At 41.4% G+C, this 21,503-nt stretch overlaps 1 protein-coding gene across 2 annotated transcripts in view; it reads right to left on the reverse strand.

The window, feature by feature from the left end:
- Positions 1 to 21,503, reverse strand: part of fgf11a (fibroblast growth factor 11a) — a 104,521-nt gene that overhangs the window by 44,679 nt on the left and 38,339 nt on the right. For both annotated transcript variants that reach the window (XM_026161601.1, XM_026161600.1), the window contains one exon: positions 2,353 to 2,463. In XM_026161601.1, the coding sequence (XP_026017386.1) occupies positions 2,353 to 2,463 (111 nt within the window). The remainder of the gene's footprint in view (positions 1 to 2,352; positions 2,464 to 21,503) is intronic.

Here is a 21,503-nt window from a genome sequence, read left to right on the forward strand (position 1 = left end):
TGGGCTAGAGGATTCATAACCTCGGTGCCAAACCAGCTTTCAGGGATAACAGTCCCGGGGATTGTTATGTGAGAATCTGGAGAATCAGTCTTCTGGAGAGTTGTCTTGAAATATTTCACTCATTGTTTATTTCACTAAATAAACACTTTATGCGCTGCTATGTTTCCCATCAGCAAATATCATCCTGCCAAGTTACATAAGCTAGTCTCCAGGACAAATGCCAGGGGAAAACCTCACAACGAACACCTCAAGGTTAGATCCAGGTTATTCCAACCCAGTAACAATCCTGCAGCCACAAGGATTCTGACGTCTTAATAGAATGCTGAAATATAATCTTGTACAGGGGAACCACAGCTGAGTGTCAACGTGTGATTTTCTCCCCTCCCTGTGTAGAGTGTAAATCCAAAATTGTGCTAAGCTCATATTTCCCACCCAAACTGGTGTTTTGACAGAAAAAAGCTGCCGTGTTGCCACATCAGGGATTTCCTGTAATATAATATTGATCTCTTTGGAAAGGTTGGAGTCCATCCAGAGACTCTAGGGAATCATGGGATAGGATGTTTTGAGTCATTAATGTTCTAGGCGATGCCCCTCGCAGGGTTAGGTGTGTGTGCACAATCACAAACTCAGCAACCAAAGAAGGACAGCAGGTTTTTGTGTGACTGTTAAGAACTGTAGGTCTTCAATAAAATCTTCAGAGTGGTTATTTGATACCATTAAGTAGTTTTGAAATACTATAGTTAGAAATTGAATCGCTAGCAGCTGAACACATGAACAATAGTCAGTGTTCACAACACTGAACGCTGTTTCATGAGGAATTTCGAGAGGTCAGAGAATCTCCCATTTCAACAACACTGAAGCATTAAACAGTTATCATAATCATTAACCCAGCCAGCAAAGACTGTTAGCAGTTATCCAGTAGCCACATTAGCCATCTATTAAGTTATCATTGGGTAGCGGTTAGCAGCTATTGCTAACAATAAAACTATAACATTAGAGTTAGGTAGGAAATATCCTTTCCATAGATCGAGCGTGTTAATTTAACAGGATAATTCAGTTACAGTATTTGTGCCTTAAAGGGTGTTAAGTTTCTCTTAAAAACCATGATTGAAGCTGAGAAAAGTCAGACCAGCAGATAGACAGAAACAAACAATGGCTAACTTACCAACGAAAATCACCAGAAGTTCTTCCACATGCTACAGAGGGCCCCAATTTTTTAAAGGAATATATTGTAAAATTATTGCAAAATTTTCAAAATGTCTTGTTTCTTCATACTTCAACCATCCAATCAACTGAACGACGCCAAAGAAGAGGGAGTAGCAGATTAAGCTGTTTGGCATTGGCAGAGAAGATTTGGGAAGTTTTTAATAGGTGCAACCCACATCTTTCAACCAACAACTCTGCTGCTCAACTAACAAATGTATTTTCCTCACAAGTGTCACCATTTAATAGGAAATAAACATGACTTCCAATGGTTTAAGAGTTGTTGCTAAAAAACCATTTTTACAACAAAAAAATTGTCTTGAAAGCTACTTGAAAAATCAGTGATTAATGAGGATTTTTAATTGTGTAAAGACTGCAGACATGCATGCATTAGACAGCCTGTCTCCCCTTGAGCGATATGGCGGCAGCATTGACACGTTGTTCCAATGAACAGCTGTGACCACTGTAACATCAAGTCTGTGTGGTGATTGCACTGCCTGGATAGAACATTTAGGAGACATCACATGACATCTACTTACTAGTGATAAATACACCAGAATATTAGCTGCTACGGATTCTTCCAACAGCACATGGACCCAGCAGGTTAAAGACCCTTTAATGTTTCATTGAACTCTGTTGGAAACTTGCACTCTGACATATGCCTAAATAATTCAGGGTGTTGTGCCTGAAACTGAGAGCACAACATGCACACTTACAGTGCAGTGTGTATACTCACAGATGAGTTATTCATAGGCACATAAGGCTTACAACCTGAAGGTCAGAATGATTGTAAGCAAAACAATTAAAAGCATGTCTTTGAAGAGCTTAATCAGTGCCAGAGATCTTCTGTGATATATTATGCAATGAGAATGAATCCCATTTGGCTGCCGTTCCCCTAGTCCACCTCGCCAAGTGTGCATGCATTTTCAGCCTGATCGATCCTGGTGCAAATCAAACCAGAAAGCATGGCAGGGTTGTCGTGCCTCTGCGTGCTCTCAGGATGTTAATCTGTCTTACCAGGAAGATCCCGTTTAAACACACTTTGACATGGAAGCAGGGGAAACTCCTAGAGGTGCATGTACTGACTCAGGCATGAAATAGAACCCTTGTACAGCAACAATATCTAAGAGTCTGTCCTCCTTTACTTACAGAAGGAGCTGCTTTCGTCCTTTGTGCCTTCCATGGTGCCATCCGGCAGCATCTGGAGGTAGAAGCCGTGTCTGCAGTAGAGCCGCGTGACAATGCCCTTCAGCTGAGGCTCTGCAGAGCAAACACAATGTTAAACACGCTAACGTCCGAGAACACACATACACTCTCATCAGGTGACATATATTAATGCACACGGCTACCTAAGAGGCAGGTCTTAATATTTACCCAGCGAAACAGTCAAACAGTGAAGTGTGTGTACTCGTATATGCGTGTGTGACTGTGGCCTTCAACACGATTGATGGGACCTCGGCGTTGGGTTAAAACATGCATCTTTCACAGAGAGGCTCAAGCGAGGGAGGCAAGCTGTTTAAGATGCTTTATTCCGTGTGCGTGTTTGCATTCGTGCACGAGAGGCCTCGCAGCAGCACGTCACTTCAAAAGGTGACCACTTCTAACACGCGTAGAAAAGTGTTAGAACTTCAAGGTCAGCTGTTTGAGGAATACTAAAGGAAAACATATCTATGAGAGCAGGATTATTAATTTTTTTATTAGTATTTTTGTCAAAAGATTTGTTTTAGACGTGTAGTAAATTTCACTGAGGTAAAGCCTTAGTGGTATATCAGCCCGAAACACTAATCTTGTTGTAGACTAGAAGCTGTAGCTCCTTGGGTGGCCACTCAAAACTGCTTCCTAGCAAGTTAATCCACACAGACCCACATATTAAGTTAAATGTCACCTGGTATGCTGTTGGTCTGTTGATTAATCGGTGGATATGTGTGCACTTTACTTACCTTACCATTAAATTTACTTTAACTCTCAAAGGTATTTGTTTTAGTTTGATATTGGAAAGCACTGTTTGCTAGCAGTGGTTGGTGCTGATCTCCCAAAGTGCAGGGTAGGATTAGACGGCTAAATACTAACACAAGTTACTAGATCCATCCAAAAATTCCATATCTGTTTTTCCCTCTCCGTCCTCTGAACGTTTATTGCTTTGGAAATTTAAATTCACTGGTTTTTGCAACATGACTGACAGTCGGCAAGGAACAATCTCCCTACATTTGTTTAGCCTGCTCTCAACTATGAGCTGTATTGGACCAGCTGTCGCACTACAGATAAGTTGGCATGTCTTCAGCTCTCCTCACGCGCTCTGTTTCCTGCCTTTAACTGACTCACGCATGACTGAGGGGACTTTTTCGGTCCGAAGTGCTGAGGGAGACTAAATAGTGGATCAAAAGGAATGTCGGGAATGCTGAAGTGTTTCCACAATCAACTTTTAATGAGGTGCATCAAATATAGATGAGGACAGAGAAGTATGGGGGCAGCTGGCAGTTGGTCCTCAGTTGACAGCAGGGGTATGTGTGTGTGTGTGTGTGTGTGTGTGTGTGTGTGTGTGTGTGTGTGTGTGTGTCTGTTTAAGCACATGGGAAACAATGATGTAACACAAACAAACCTCGCTAATCAAAAAAAGTCGTTTTTTTATATTTCAGTAGATATTTCAGCCTGTCATAACTACTGTTTGCAGTTACAGAGCACTAAAGCGTTTTGAAGTAAGAGCTGAATAAAGAAAAGAGGCACAATCTTTTTGGTCCAACACTAATGGATTCCTAAAAAAAACAGGAAAGCGTCATATTGACACAACTGACTTAGATACATCCTCTAACGCTTGGAGCATTTTGACACTTGTAGTACATCTGCGATCAAAACCAATGCCGTGTGCGACTGAAATTATTTGTTTGCTTTGTGACTCGAACATCTTTCCGGAAATCTATGAATTGAAGCTGATTACTTCTTAAATGTTCAACCCCCACTATATCTGTGAATTAGTCAAAAGACTTGTGATGTGTAATCCTTGCTTTCATGCTGACAGCGTGACACAACATGTTTGGGAGCTTTTCATTAGAGGCTCCGGCCTCAGCGGCGAGATTGAGTCGCTGTAACTACTAAAAGATAAGAGCTCATCCATCCAACGCTGGCTGACTAAACACAGAAGGTCAAACGCAGAGTGAGGTAATCTGTAATATCCTGAGTGTTAATCCCAAATTAAGCTTCAGCCCACACACCAGGCCATGTGCTGCTTAACACATCTGCTACAGGGAAGGGCAGAGCCCGGCGACAAACGGGCACGAGGTGGGAGGCTGACGCTGACCTTTTGCGTGACTCTGCCTCCGTGTGGCTATTTGGTGATGATGCTGTGTTTCAAAACATAGGAAGTGCTGCTTGGACACAAGGAGACTGCTGATGCATGTGCAGAGCAGAGATATTGTATTTACACACACCTAGAGCATCGCTTGAGCTAAAATGAGGAGAAATTGCCTTGAGTCATACCTCAGGCAGGATGTTAGTTAAACCGAGAGTTTAAATACACACAAACACACACACACACACTTAGAAACAGATCCAGAGTGATGCTGCAGAAAAAGGCGAACATTACCAACAAAGTCAAACTAAATACAGACACGTTTTTTATAATATTTAGAAATTAGGGTTTGCATTTTCTCTTTAAAATAAAATTGAAGTCACTGAAGCTGCATTTGTTTGCAGTTCAAAGATTCACCCTGATACTGAAGAAACCGTTTATGCAATCACACATTTAGTTTTTGAAACACTTCGTCTTGGATCGAGTTAAGAGTCGAAGGAGGAATGTATCACGCACTTATAATGGCTGCACTGCATGCCTGAGGGTATTTAAAGATTACACTCAGCTGATAGCCAAGCAGCTGATTAATCAGCAAGTGGCTGTAAAGTTATTAAAGGGGACCTAGTTTCTGTCATAAATATACTGCTATAGCTCTGCATGCTCATATTAAAGATAGCTTCAAATAATGAGGTCAGTCTATGTACAAGTACTCTCAATGATTCAAAAGCTCATGCTTCAGAAAGTTTTTTCTACTTTTGGATCTGTGTGACATCAGCGAGAAGGGGTGGTTGTCTCTAACGTGGTCATTTCCACCGCAGCCCCACAACCTACAGTTCAGCCAGCAGAGAAGATCATATGAAGTTGGTTCAGACAATGAGTGAACTGAGGGCCTGCACAAAGGCCCACAAGAAGAAAACATAGAAACGGAAATGAGCACAGTAAATGAGACAGACAAGTCAGCTAATAAAGACGTAACTTCAGTTCTCTGAAATAATCCTCTGACATCAAAAGAGAAAAATGAATAATCCTGGAGCTATGATTATAAAGAGTTTAGTTTTCTTATTAAAAAAGTTTCTTTTTGTCTGTTTATGAGAACATTTTCATGTCAGTCCTCAGCTTTCTCCCTCATTTCCTGTCTCTCAGCAGAGCTCCCATCAAGCTAGGACAAAAAAACAAGCTTGCATCACAACTTTCATGTCCTCATTGGTGCAGTGTGCTTCATTTAACCCAGACCAAAGGAAAGATATAAAGATATGAATCATATTCCCACTGATGTTTTATAAACAAAGTTATTAAGTAATGCAGCTTTCTTGATGTAATCCTTCATCCTCGATGCCTCATCAGGACCCTCATGACTCACAGCGGATCACGCTGCTCTTCCTGTGCTTTCCACTCATGCTAAAATCACACATCTGCTATCACATAACATCGTGGTTTTCTTTTTGCTTTTAGACTGCACCACAGTAAACAAAATGACATTTGGAAATATAGTCTCAGTCCAGTTGTTTCTCACCAGGTTCCAATTGGTAGCTATCTCACCTGTCCAAACAAACCAGTCAGGTGTGAAAATGCTTTTAGTCATCTGCAAAGCTCTAAAAACGCACACTTTATAGCATCTTCTAGTCCCTTTATTCATTTCCTTTGTAATGCAGACTATCTTTTTGAATTTTTTTGTCCCCCAGGACATCTTCACAGAGCCTATACACAGCTGATTGCAGATGTTTCACGCAGGTCACAGAAATATGAAAACAAGTGGTGTGTGGGCTCTTCTTGCGTGAGCCATTGTTTGTCCTTCCTCCAGTTACAGAGAAAAGTTATAACCTATAAAGAGCGAAGTGTGTTCAAATCAATAAAAATCATCCACAGCAGCCATTGTTGTCTTTTCACCCTTTTGCCTCTTTGTGTTGAACTCCAATGTCAGTTCCTTTCCCGTTCATGCCAGTTTTTTAACCAATCAGCATTCAACCTAAGAACATCCCTGTTAAGCTACTACTTGGGTTTTGTAGGACTGCAAGCAAACACTTTGGCAAATCCTGCATACGGTAAGTGGTACCACTTGTCCAGGACTCCTGGTGAGTTGAGGGCAAAGACTGAATCAAGCTTGGGTTTAACTGAAGGAGACATTTTTAAAGCTTCTACTGACATCTACTTGTTTTTGTTTTTGTTTTAATTACAACTCTGCTGAGTTTCCCTTGGATTTCTATTGTTGGCAGTGTGGAAAAGCCTCTTACAGCTAAAACAAATTCGCGCTTGTGCGGACAGCAGTCACTCTGTCCCATCAGAATGTATCCCCGGGAAAATCGCAGCATTAGTCGACAGATAACAGAGTTTGCGAATCATATCCTGCAACGCAAGAGCATTTGGCTGTGCGTGTGTTTATACAGACGAGGATTTGTGCTCGTAATCCCACAGACATTCAACGCCAATTATGGAGTGACCTTAATAAAGAGCGGGATTAATTTCACTTATTAAGAATTTCAACCATCAAAGTCACCCTGAACCCTCCAGCTGCCCGATGCCTCGAGTCAGATGACAACTGGGCAATAGCTAGTGTTATTTTCACGGCCATTACACACTGCTATTCTTAAAGTTTGTGTGTGTGTGTGTGTGTGTGTGTGTTTTGACAGCTCCAACAGAATGGACTTTGCTGAAGAAGCAGAGATGGTCTGCCAAGGATTGTGTCTGTCTTTCAGTCATCAAACACACACCAGACACACACAGTAGAAATAGTTCTCTCTCCTTGACTGTCTTTCCTATCTTAAGTGTCCTCACAGCAATCTACATTGGTCAATTCAAAGATTTCTTTCTAACTTTCCCCTCTTTTTCTTCTCTGTTCTTTGAGCGCTCCTTTTTTTCCTGCATCTTTGCTTTTCTCTATCTTCACTCATCTCATCCCCAAAAACTGCATGCCTAGCCTGCAGGGAAATCCTTACTTTTCCTGTTTTTAAATAGTGAAGCAGTGAGGAAAAGGGGGGACAGCACTTTATCGGCAGCAGAGAGTGCTGAATGACAGACTGTCACTCAGAGGAAGAGGAGCGGGCAGGAAGAGGAGTTAGATGTAGCAAGGCAGACATGGCGAAGAAGAAAGAGCGAGAAAGATATCTATGATTGGACCATAATGTGTTTTCATGTGTTCCCCACAGGTAGTAAGTTCACTGGGAAACATTAAAGATACTGATGTTTCATTTATCCTTCCACTGTAACTCTTTTCTTTTCCTTTAGGCACATTAAAGACTGCCAAAGCTCTTGAAGCTGATGGCACTGCGGCGAGAGCTGATGATTATACTTCCATCTGTTTGTTGAGTCGTCTTCTTACGCGTTCTCTGTTCCGTCTCTGTCAGCAGCGGCACAGTCAAACTCCAGGGAGCACAGATGTGCAACATCACTTATGAAATATGGTCATTGTAGTTCATTAACTCTTGGAACAATTAAAAGAAAAACCTTCCCTGGGAGAAAATCCGCAGCTTTATGCATCACATTCAAAAAGACACACTCAAAAACCATCTATGATGAACCTACGTCTTAATGTTGCACAAGGCTTTAATTAAAGGATGAAGTTTGTTAATATGTGTTGTTGCATTGCATTATGTCATGTTATGTTATGAATGCAACAGTGGATTCATTTACCCTGCGGAATATAAAACCTTCATTCTATTAGATGAACTGAATAGAAAAAAATATTAAATTATCCCTGTCTTTCGTTAATAACATGCCTTTGTATCTTTTTACTGTCTTGCACAAATTATGAACTTTTAAGTTTTATTGTTAAGTGAATAAAACTTAAAGGTTCATAATTAGTTGCTTGTACAAATAACCTAGAGTCATTTTTTCACCTGTCAAGCTAAACCTGGACAAGCGGTGGTATGTACGAGCAACAGAAAAATAGCAGTTCTAGTTGAACACTAATACCAGAAATACGGAGCCCTGCAGGGGACATGGGAGGAAAAAAATTAAGACAGACTTTTGCGAGATTAGTTGTAATATTACTCTTTCTGGGTCACAAAATACACTTTTAAGATATTTTGAGGAGTGAATGTAGTTGTGTAAACGTCAGATACCTGCTCGGTTTACAAGACATCACATATTTGCAAAAGTGGTCCGACGTTTTCGGAAATCTGACACCCACTAGCTCGAAGCTAACGGGAGGTCGAGACCTACTACAGCCGGGAGGAACACCGCTTTCCCGGCACATCGTGCCTCGACCTCCCGAGCTTCGAGCTGGCGGCCTCCGAAGAATGCGGCTAAAACTTTTGCGAGATCCCGAGTTTGTTTTGCAAGATCTCGCAAAAGTCCATCTTAATTATTTTTTTTCTCCCATGTCCCCTGCGGGGCTCCGTACAGAAATCCTGACAGGAAGTGTGTGAATCTTTTCCACTTACTACCAGTCATTTAAAGGTTTATATTTTTAATTTAGTTGCATCTTTTTATTAAGATGTGATTAAAAGTTTAGTGGGGGAAATGAACTGCATTAAAAGTCGGGGCTGTTTCTATCCATAGCCTCCAAGTGCAACTGTAAAGTCGCATTGCCTCTGAAACACCTACTGTAACTCAGTGAGCTGGCTGACAGATTGTTCTTTGTGCCGCGTGACAGGTGGAAACAAAAAACAGGTAATTACTCCTCGAGGCTGAGCAGCAGTGCAGCAGTAATTTACAGCTGCATGCTGTTCATGTGAAAGAGTGTCGTCTTTACCGTCCACGCTTGCTCTTGCCATTGTGTCATGCAGTGGCAAGAGTACCAGGGGCTTTTCCAGGGATTTTGTAAATAGGGCAGTGAGGCCAAGACACAAAAATGAAGTTAGAAATTTGACGAGTTGTTTGTGGACAGACTTCCTGCCTCCGTAATCATGCATTAGGAGAAAACAATGTCTCACACATCCTTTGTTTTAAGTGCACCTTTGTAAAGGAGTAAGAGACACATACATAATATCTTATCTAGTTCCATTTCACGCCTGTAATTTCTCGCCAAGACAAGTGAACCAAACTCCTCTTGCAGCCAGGGCCCTGCATCTCACATCTTCATCAGCAAACTTGGTTTGTTCGGTTCTTTCATGCCATAAATCAGTTTCTCTGTTTATCCCATCCAGTGTGCAAGGATCACTTCCTCCTATCTCTCTTCCATCATGTACAGCTCTGTGGGTACTGTAATTCAGTCCTTGGTCACCGCTACTTAACACGTCATGCTTCTGCACACTGGTCCCCGAAACACTCCTCGGCTTCTCCTCAGATAATAAGCTTGTAACTCCCCACTGACTCTAATATTGTCTTCCTCACCACTAGCATGAAAGCCTGATGCTATTAATCCATGGACATATGGATTTTACAACTGCTAGTATTTCATCTCCCAGCATTTATTGCAGCCATTGGTAAACGCTCGGCAGCAGCCGCAAAAGCAATAACACATCCTGTATTGAAATAGGAACAAGTGGAGTATGATTTTTCAAATCACAATAAAAGCCTTTTTATTTCTTTTTTTTAATGCTCCTCCAGAAAGCTGAAAAACATTCAGATGAGAAAGTGCCACACGAGTTCCTGTGTTTTCATATTCACATTAAGAGTGTTGCTAAATTGCATAAAATTAGGGGGTTCACGGTGGCCCCAGCTGACAGTGAATAATGGGGATAGAGGTGGGGAGAGCCTATATGGTAATGGCCATATTTACAAGGAGCATCAATCATCTCCAAACCGCCAGACGCCTCATCCCTCATAGGATGGAGAGCGAGAAAGGGGCGGGATGCCTTCAAAGCAAACTGTTTCTCCCTCTTTCCCCTTCAATCTCTCTCTCTTTCTCTCTCTCTCCCACTGCGGTCCAACTTCAGCTTTTAGGAAAATCAATACTGACAAAACCGATGAATTGCGATCCTGCTTAAAGTTTACCAGGCCCGCACTTAAGACATGCTGTTGGTTGTAATTAAAATTACAAAAATAACACCATTTAAAAGGAAGTAGAAAAAAAAGAAAAGAAAACCAAGAAAGCACAGTGGCTAGCTGAGAAATGGAGAAGAAGTGGGTACCCAGTAAATCTGCAGGGAAAGTAACTGCTCAGGAAGGCAAGATTAAATTAACGTGTGTGTGAAAATCTGATTCTGATGTGTCAGACTCTGTATTGCAGAGGAGAGATCAATGCCCCCACACAAACAGCAGCAGAAAGAGCTGAGGAGAACAGAATGTCAGCTGGCTCGAAAAGCTGGCCGCTATCATCATTATTAGCTCATTATTGAGCCAGTTATTATACCTTAAGTGTGTGTCTTTTGGAAGCTGTGATATGAAGATAGACAGTTAGCGTGTGAAACTGTAATGCGTGGACTTTTTGGAGTGAGAGTGAAGCTACAATTAAGCCATGAATTTTACTTTTTCGTGTGTGAGATAGTCTTCTCATTACATTTCGGACACAAAACAAGTCAACAGTCAAATCGAGCAAACACAGCATGAGAAGCTGCTTTAGAAGAATATACTAAAAGCTATGGGGAATACTTCACACTATTTATAAACGGTGTAAGAACGTGTTTTCTCTTCTGACATGAGCAGAGGTGGATGACCAGTTTAGACCGATGCGTACCCTCGTGTATATGCTAGTTTTCCTACTCCTCACGCTGGCTTCAGAAAGATCACACTACTCTCCTCACAGACAATCTGCAAAACTGTGTCCTATAAATCACATTTTATTCAGAACCAGAGATGGGCAGTAACGCGTTAAAAGTTCTGCGTTACTGTAATCTGATTACTTTTTTCAAGTAACAAGTAAAGTAAGGGATTACTGTTGCAAAAAAATTAAAGTAAGCCCACTGCATTACTAAACCATGATTTTGTTTGTGGGAGTGTCTCATGACGATGACGTACGAACGTCTGATGTCCGAGGCAGCAACATGTAGGTCAACAATGGATAATATGGAGAGCGGGAGAGAGTACGACCATGCAGTGTTGAAAGCTTGGAAGTACTGACATTACTTTGAGTTTGATTCTGTAAAAAGTGACAAAAACATTAGCGTCCGCTGTGCACTCTGCATGCTAACACTTTTTTCATTTGATTCAATTTTATATGACGGATTATGCAGAATAAATAGAATTGAGCTGAAAGGTCTGTTGCTTTATTACATATTCAGGTTGTGTATCATGTTTTTAAAAAGTAACTAAGCAATAAAGAGACTCATTACTTTTGAAAATAAGTCATCAGTAAAGTATCGGGATTACTTTCTTGGAGAAGTAATCAGTAATTAGTAACTAATTACTATTTTCAAGTAACTTGACCAACATTGCTCAGGACCAGTACAGCCAAAAGAAGTCTGTTAACCCTATCTGTGGAAAATGTAATGCAGGGAGAGCATCAGCAAGACTCCAGCACAGTACAGAACGGGCATCAGGCAGTCACAGCATGAAAAGATGCACTTGGTATCGGTGGGTTGCAAAGCAGCTTGCAGATCCAACTTTATGCAATCTACAGCAGCTTAAACAGTGTACCCTATATGAGATTTAACATTCTGATGCATAGAAGGTGTCGGTAGGTGTCGGTTGAGCAAGCAGCTGACGCGAGCTGGCATTAACGTCAGATGAGCCGTTGGTATTGTGGCTGAGCATGAGTGGTGGCCTGTGGTGGCTTGTATCTACTTATTTGCCAAATCAAAACATAATGAGCAAAACATGATAGCATGCAATTCTGTAAAATGGTAAAATGGTTTAATTAAGTTGTTTTCCTATATGTCCTAATAAGAAATAACTGCTGCTTCTGGGGTCATATTAGATTATAAAAACACAACTGACACACTGGACAGAATATTTTAGATGTTGCAATATTTACTATGAACTAAAACCTCTCTCTACCCTTAGAAAAAGTCATTTGCTTTTGTACTTCTGAACAAATTATTAGTATGCAAGAATCATTTTGAGAAAATATGTTACACTGAACACTGGGACAGCGAATAAATTGTGCCCTCCAGGATTTTCCAATATGAATATAATGGCTATGAATGCTGGCTGTGTTCTACAGTAATTACAAAAATGATTCACTACATTGACAAAGCAACCACACCTGGACAAGCACAAATTGATCCAATGCACACAACAAGAAAAACGGTGACCAGGAACTAGGAACTACTTGAACAGAGAGCGACACAATACACACATTTATAGGGCAGAGAGAGCGAGACATTGTGGATTAATTAGAAAAGCAATGGGTGAACTTTTTCAGTCTGCACTCCAAAGCTTAATGATTTAAAGCTTAAATGAATGGCCTAATGATTAAGTCAGAGAGAGAGAGAGAGAGAGAGAGAGAGACGAGACGAGACAGAAACAAAAGCAGCTGTCTCAGAAAATGAGTGAGGCAGAGTATATGGAGAGGAAGATAAGGAAAGGGGATAAAGAACAAGATAGAAAATGGGATGAAAAGGAGAAAGAGTGGGACAAAGACGGTGGGCATAAATCAAGAAAAGAGCAAAGATGAAGGAGGAGGAAGGGGGAGGGCACTGTCTGTGCGTTTGCAAAATATGCACAAAGATGTGGGGAGTACAAGAAAGGCAAACATAAAAGTTAAAGAGAAGTTAGGGGCCCAGGTGGGTGCAGACAGGAAAACCGTCGGAAGTGAAAAGAGAAATAAAGCTACCAAATACCCAGCACTGAAACATACAACATTACCAGTAAGTCTTAGTAAGTGTTTATATGATACTTTACATTTATTTGTTATTATTCATCTCTGGTTCTTTTCCATAATGTGTCTTTTGTCTCCCCTTACCCCTAACCAGTCCCAGCAGTTCCCGTCCCTAAGCCTGATTCTGCCGGAGCTGTCTTCCTGTTAACACTGAGTTTTTCCTTCCCACTGTCGTCAAGTACTTGCTGGGTCTCTTTGGAGCCATTAGCGGGTCGTCTGATTGCTGGTGCGTTCTCTGTATTATTGTAGAGTCTTCACTTTACAATATAAAGCACTTTGAGGTGACTGTTCTTATGATTTGGAGCTTTATAAAGAAAATGGAACTGAATTCAAACTAAACTGCTACATCACACTGCTTTACATGCGTAGACATTTGAAATCACCATTGATTATATTGCCAGGAAGCCTCTTCCACTGAGTAAAATTCATGTGTCAATTGTCAGTGTCTTAACTCATTCACTGCCATTGACGTCTATAGACGTCAATTGAAAAACTTACGTTGACTGCCATTGACGTCAATGGCAGTCAACGTAAGTTGAACTGAAGCCCACCAGCAGTAAAAGTAGACCTGCAAGGAGGTGCAGGGTTTGCGCACGTAAGGGATTGCGCAGTGAGACAAAAATGTGGTGCAAGTCTTGTTGTGTTTCACTGCCAGCCATTTGAAAATGGCTGGCAGTGAATGAGTTGAAAATCCTGACTGATCAATTCTGCGATCAATGTTTGGTGAATCTGAAACTCAAAATGTTGATTAAATGGCCATTATCTGCTACTGAGAAATCCTCAGTAGATGGCCTCCGAAAATGAGTAAAATATGTTGGCTGTAGATATAACATGTTTGTTAATCCCTTTTGGATTAAAGACAAACAGCTGCATGTCCCACTGATTCATCTTAAATCCACTGCAGTGCAATGCAGAGGCAAAATTATGAAAATGTGCCACCGACAAATGTGAATGAATAAATATAGCTATAGATAGTAAACGCTAGGTAATGCTAATTAGCATGTGTGCAAAGCAGGCAATAACCCCACGAATCAAAAGTCAAGAAGCTCAAAAGTTCTGCACTTAAATTGTTTCTAATTAGTAAGTGAAAACTTGGCAGTGGACATTAAAGCACTCCAACTACTAAAACGGTGGTTCCGGTTTTATTACCTGATCTCAAGGTCCTGTTTACAGGTTCTAAAACTAAAGTGTGAAAATCGAGTTTTAGTGCCACTGCTATTTCTGTTCTGTCCCATATTCACGAGGTGTAAATGAGCCCCAACAGCTTGGGTTTTCAGTAGGCAGTTGCAGGTCATTTAAGGTATTTTATGATTGGTTCCTTCATTGTTGACTCTGGTTTTCAATATTTCATTTAACTAATTTGGTGCTTGTATCCCAGCATGGACACCAGGAGCAACGTGCTGTCCAGTTCAACAGCCGGAATTGTGCCTAATGCTAAGTAGATAGAAATAATGCTGGTGGTGGAGTAGTGTATGGGCTTTTAACACATCCTAATATCCTGTTCTGTTCTGGGTTGGTGTTCATAATGGGCACGTAACCTATGTGACCCAAAAGCTCAGACATATGACTGCTGCAAACACTCAACGTTAGACAGGGTTTTTTCTACTCTTGGCGCTCTACGACTGCAGATATCTCTAATGTGTTAATTTCAAGCACACAACATTGATTTGGAAAATCCTGCAAAGAGAAAGAGAGCTAAAATAGCCTGCTTCCAACATAAGATGATGTCGGAATGATCATCTTATGCAAACTGTAGTCCAAGATAAATCCGGATTGTTTGAACTATTAACCAGGCCAAGCTGCTCTAGAGTCCAAGAATAACAAATAATAGCCTCAGATGAGCATAACTGGTCTCGTTTAAGAAAATGGTTGCTGTGCTTAAATATTGTAAAATTGAGGATTTTACTGAATGGCTGAGTTTAGATGTTGGATGATTGGTTGTGTTGGAGGATTTCCTGAAAAACGTCATTTTTTCTTCTCCAGACCTACTAATGAACCAAACTAGAGCTACAGAAACTTGCACAACACTGAGGACTTTTGCTATTTATAGGGAAACCAGCATTTCTTGAATAAAATCAAATAAAAATGGCAAGATTAAAATGAGTCAGTCTCCCAATACTATGTCTTTATTGTAAATGCCTGCGCTAGAGGCCTGATCGAAGACAACACAGAGATAGAGAGCAATGTGAGTCAGCCAGTGCAGAGGTTTTCAGTATCCCAGGACCCTTCTTTACTGATGTTAATTAGAGTAACGATCAGGAGGAAGACTGTGCCCACCCAGGCCAGGACCCAATATCACCTGAGGGGGAAGGAGAAAGGACAAAGAGACAAGGGCGAGGAAGAAAAGGAGGCAATCGACAAGGAAGGAAACAAGGGGGAGAAAATTAAGCAGTTAGGAAGGAGAGAAGTGGGAAAGGAGCGAGAGAAGAGGGTGACAATGACTGATGGGCAGACTATTGTGGAGAAACACTGCAAACGTGTGCAATGGACTTGGGAAGGAAAATGAGAAGGAAAATGAGAAGGCAGAGCAGTTTGAAAGCACAAGAAGAATCAATGGGGGGAAAACGATGAGGAGGAGAAAGAAAAGAAGGGAAGAGCACCACGAGGAAGTGCAACATGAAAAGGAAGAAGAGGAGAGGAGGGACAAGTAATGAGAGAACAATAGAATTAATGATACAAAGTGGAACAACAGAGGAGGAAGGAAGGACAGTGAAGAATGAGGAATCAGGGTAAACAGCAAGGGAGAAAAAGAGGGCGACGGATAGAGATAAACTATGTGAAAACATCTGCAGAAGGAGGGGATGAAAGCGAGAGAAGTGAATCAGCAAGAGAAAAAGGAGCAGAGGGCCATCACAGAGGGAGAGAGCAGGGTGGGAGGCGAGTGGAGAGATCAATCACCAGTGGCCCTGGTGTTGTAACACTGAAAAGAGTCAATGGCCGGGAACCAAACTTTCCACCCACACACTTTTTCTCTCTTCGTCGCCAGCATCTCTCTATTTCTTCTCTGGAAAACCTTCTCAACGTGTTTCTGTCCTCCTCACTTTATTGCTTTCTTCCTCCTCGCTCCCTTTAACAACACCTTACATCTCTCAGCCTTTTAACACCACGCTATATTTCTGCTCTTTCCTGGTAAGTGCTGACCTACACGGAGATAAATAGGAATATTCCCTTTGGACCCATTAGAGGTAAATCCGAGCCAATTTCCTGTCTATAGGAGCTCTCTGGATGACACTTAAACCACATTATGCAATAACTCAGAGTAACGCGCAAGTGGAAGAAATAAATATCACGCATGAAAATGTGCGAGAAACAGCCCTAAAAACACAAATTGGCCAAATTTCTGAAGTTTATAACTCCCACCGATGAAAGTGTAAAGCTGGGGCTCTTCGAGTCCGAAAAGCGCCTGGAAGAGGATGACAGTTATATTGGTGCATTTCTGCATTACAAAATCTTTTCCTTGTTTGTATAAATCTTTGTTGTAGACACTGTGAGATTAATCTGCATCATCTGTTCACAGCAATGAAAAATTAATTCCCACATCATACCGAAATTTATCTTACAGTCACATCAATACCAAACCTGATGGAAATAACACACTAACAAATGCAGAGAAACATCAGAAACCCAAACGAGGGCAAGCGTGGGGTCATCCCTAAATTATCTGATTCGATATGAATTATGTTTGCACGTCCAACTTAAGAAACAGGAAAGGTTCATGCCAAGCAAAGCACACATTTTAATCAATCATCAGCAATAAAAGGTTTTATTTGGCCTTTTTTCACTTTTCTTTTGCATCTCTTCATGTCACACGTGATATTAAGAGTTTGCTAATACTATTGTGCTTTAGCATCCTGTGTTGGTTGGTTAACAAAATTGTGCCCCAGCCAATCAAATTCTTTGTTTCGGTAAATGGACTGATTGGACTCTAGTCTCCTGGAGCACTCAAAGCACTTCATACAACATCTTCTATGCTTTTAAGTGCTTAATACCTTGCCCAAGGATATTAACCCTAAGTTGGTGGTTCAAGCCAGGGATCGAACCACCAACCATCCGATCAGTAATTCCCTGAGCTACCTCCTGAGCTACGCCAGTACACTACAGCTGCAAATTATGTTGATGCTGACATATAATTTGAGTTTGTAGCTGTAAGTCAAACTTTGTAAATCTGGAAAAAAAAGACTACCCTCGTTAGTCGCCTTAGTAACACCTCAGTTGTTACTGGTTTATAAAAAAAAAACAATTGTAGAATCACCAGTAATGTGTGATAAAAACGGTTTAAAAATGCCACCCTCTTTGCTCTTACACAATATCTTCTTGCTTTACCATCTTACATGTTTTGGCACAATAAGGCAGAATTCTGAAGTATTTCTGTGCACACATGTTAATAATACTTGTGTTTTCACACTGTCTCCGCTGTGAGACCAGGTCATGGTAGTTTTAGCTGAAGCACTGAAATCTATAGAACACTGAATTTGTACTTTGCTCCTTTAATGTCGCCTGTCTTTGTGCCGATAAACTAGGGCACCTTAGTAGACGCACAAAGAAAAGGTCAAGGATGAGTTCACGTAATATGAGAGCACCTTGGACTCTTTACATTTGTTTTGTGCACTGCTTTGCTATATGTCCCCAACAAAAGAGTCAGAGTAGACAGCAAAAAAGCTTTAAATGACGCTAATAAAGGCATTAAGCGAAGATCTCTGCAATGCTATCATGCTCCAGAGTAAGCGCAGGCCTCCGTGTTCCTGAGAGCCAGCTCAATATCTTCATGGTGCGTCATGAACGTTCATCAAGTATCTTTGGGTTCATGAATGTGTACAGCTGAAGATCCCGTTACACTAAGAAATAAATAGAAATGGGTCATGACACTTGCTGCTGTCATTCTGCTTCACAATCGTTTCCCATGAGAGCGCAACGAAATCGCACGTGGAAGTGATGCCAGATGCTTTGCGGATGCTCCATCTGTTTCTGTGCGCTCACTGTGTGTGTGAGATCGCAGGCCATGTATGTTTACTCGCTCGTGTTTGTGCGCACGTCTGACATGCGAGCCCGCGTGTTCACACATGGACTTGAGGATAACCTACATATGTGTCTCTGTGCATTGGTGTGTGCGTGTGTGTGTGTGTGTGTGGCTGTGTCTGTGTGTGTGTTCTTGGCTGAGACTCTGACAGAGATGGATGAGACAGAGTCAGCCCTGCAAGGGATTGGTGTGCTTTTGCGTCAGTGACCTCCGGCCTCAGCTAGGCCAGCAACGGTGGACATGCTTCCCCACCGTGCATTAGTTAATGACCATTTCCTGCCTTCCGACACACGCGCATGCACACACACACACTCAGGTGGGTTTTTCATCCTCAAGTAGCAGCAGTGTGAGTGCGTAGGAGCAGACGGATAATGGGCTGCGGGAAAGGGTGAATCGACGATGACTTGACGAATTTAAACAACCCAGAAGGATTCTTTGCTCAGTCCTTCACTTGGATCTCATGCAGAGACGCTGAGAGAAAGAGGACAAATCAATTTGCGCTCACATTGTTATGAGAGACTTGACAGCTCGGTATGTGCTGGTCCTCGAAAGCAGGAAATCAGGGAGAAATTAACTGCACTGTCTCAATGTAAAGACCAGCTTACTCAATGTTTCAGAAGATCACGACACTATCACTAAAAAAAGGTGAAGAATAGATGTCAAAGGATTGCAGTCAGAGAAACTAAAATGATCCTTTCATAGATGTGTGGCTATTTTACTCATATTTTAAGGCTTGAAACATAAAACACAGACGGGCTGTGCAGGATTATGCAAATATTATTCAAACAGAAGGACATAATGATTTGTTGGGGAATATTTTAAGTAGCAGATTGAGAATAAATCCACTAATAACAATGTCAGGGAGGTGTGGGATTGAGTTATTACAGTACAAACCTGTGTGGTAACGAGAACTTGGTGAAATATCACCTGGTGTGATTATGTGGCTCTCTACACGATTATTATAGCTTAGGGTTCCAGCGATGCATCAAATAACTCAATTTTAAAAAAGTCTTGATGCAAATTTTTTTGTTTCATTGCTTTATTTAATCCTCGACTCTGTAGCACTAGGCGGTCACTTTCTACGTAGTTTAACATAGGGGCGGAGTCCGACGAAGACTAAAGAGGTGGAGCCTTTACTGAGACTGTGAGCCTAACAGTAAGTGAAAGAAATTTGTAGCACTTGTTAGTTTTATCCCCATTAAAAGTTTGTGGGAATGCTGAATCAAACCACCTGTTCAACAAAGGCCAACATGAAGCAAACCAAACTTTGTAGCTGTTCATTGTTAGCGCAGCTCTGTGAAAAGCAGGGGTGAGTCTAAAGGGGGGCATGGGGCCACAACCACTGAGCCATAATCATGACTCCACTGTCCTAAAAAAAATGTCATCGATTAGCTCATTAGATTTTTAAGCTAATAAATCCACATTGAAATAATAAAAATACAACAATATTAATACTGTAGCTAACAATAAAACTATGCTTAAACTTTTTTTTTTTTTTTGAAGAATAAAAAAGTAAGATGAAACAAGCAAACCCTAATAAATGAAATAAACTCAAAGACAAATCACAAAAGTGTTTGAGCTGAAGGCTCTCCTATGTCTAGTTTACGGGGAAGGAAAAACTAGATTATGAGCATTTTTGAACAAGCTTTTTAGAGCGCAGTGATCATCATCATGTAATCTCAAACATAATGAGTCACATAATCGAAAGGAACATGACATATAAATATGACATTTGTGCTTTTTATCATCACATCTTGTTAATATAATGATAAAGGGTGTCTTACACACAGTATAGATGGCACGATGTAACGCGAGAGGCAGCATTTAAAAACCAGGAGAAAGGAAACTCAGGCTGACAGCTGAAAATTAAGTGACAGACAGTGTGAGTGTCAGTGAGAAAAAACGAATCTGAAGTAAAACAAAGTGTGCCTACGGTAACATATTACATTCTATTATTATCCTATTATGCATTTGTTAATTATCACCATTAACCACCTATGGTTTAGCACTCTATCTGTAGACAGAATAATCAGTACACTAAAATATATCATCACATTTGTATTTCTTTGCAGATTATTTGCCAACATCTGGAAGACAATTCACAGCGAGAGAAAGCCCCACATGCTAAGAGCGGACTCACTTCTACTAGTATTTAGTATTAGTATTTATTTATTTATTGTCATTGTCAAGAACAATGAAATTGCGTTTGGGGCTTCCATACAACCCAAAAAAAAGAAGAAAATAATAAATACCCCTTAAAACCCAAGTGTACATATTTAACCCAGTGTGACTCCAATGCAATAAGACAATCCTTAGCAATAATGTTCGTAGAAATTCAGACAAAGACCTGAGAAACATGACAAAATACAACAATGCAACCCATTCAATATTATTGTACTGTGAGATATGATATCAGATATGATAGTTATCTATTTAAGAAAGAGGGGGGGGGGGGGGGGCAGGAGGGGGAAGAGAATAAAGATATGATGCACCAATGCAGACCAGTTCATTGCTATTAAGAAGTTGGATATGGTTATTGTCCGTGAGAGGGGGGCAGAGAGTTCAGGAGCCTCACAGCCTGTGGATACAGGCTGTTGGCCAGTCTGGATGTTCTGGCCTGTATAGACCTGTACCTTCTCCCTGAGGGCAGCAGATGGAAAAGGTGGCGCGCAGGGTGATGTTGGTCCCGCAGGATACTGTGCACCCTCCTCAGACAGCGAGTGGGGAAGATATTACTGATTTCTGGCAGACTTGTTCCAATAATTCTGCCAGCTTCTTTCACCACCCGCTGGAGTGCTTGCTGATCGGCCTTGGTGCAGCTGGGGAACCACACTAGAAATCCATACGTCAGAACGCTGCTGATGGCACAGTTGTAGAAGTTCAACATCAGAGATCTGGGAATGTGTGCGCTCCGCAGTCTCCTCAGGTAGTAGAGGCGCTGTTGGGCCTTCCGTACAACTGAGGTGATATGGTTGCCCCAGGACAGGTCCTCGGTCACAGTTACCCCCAAGAATTTAAAACTGCTCACCCTCTCCACCGCCTCACTGCCAATGAAGAGAGGCAGATGGTTGTTATGACCCCTCTTCCGGAAATCTACAATGATCTCCTTGGTCTTTTTGGTGTTTAAGACCAAGTTATTGTCGTGGCACCATGACTCTAGTTGTTGCACCTCTGTCCTATAGTTTGTCTCATCATTGTTGGATATAAGTCCGAGCACTGTAGTGTCATCTGCAAACTTAACAATGAGATTGGACGCGCAGGAGGAAATACAGTCATGGGTGAAGAGAGTGTATAGCAGAGGGCTCAGAACACACCCCTGAGGGGCACCGGTGTTGACCACAAGGGTGGAAGAGGTGTTC

This window comes from Astatotilapia calliptera, chromosome 3 (assembly GCF_900246225.1).
Source record: "Astatotilapia calliptera chromosome 3, fAstCal1.2, whole genome shotgun sequence".
Lineage (NCBI taxonomy): Eukaryota > Metazoa > Chordata > Actinopteri > Cichliformes > Cichlidae > Astatotilapia > Astatotilapia calliptera.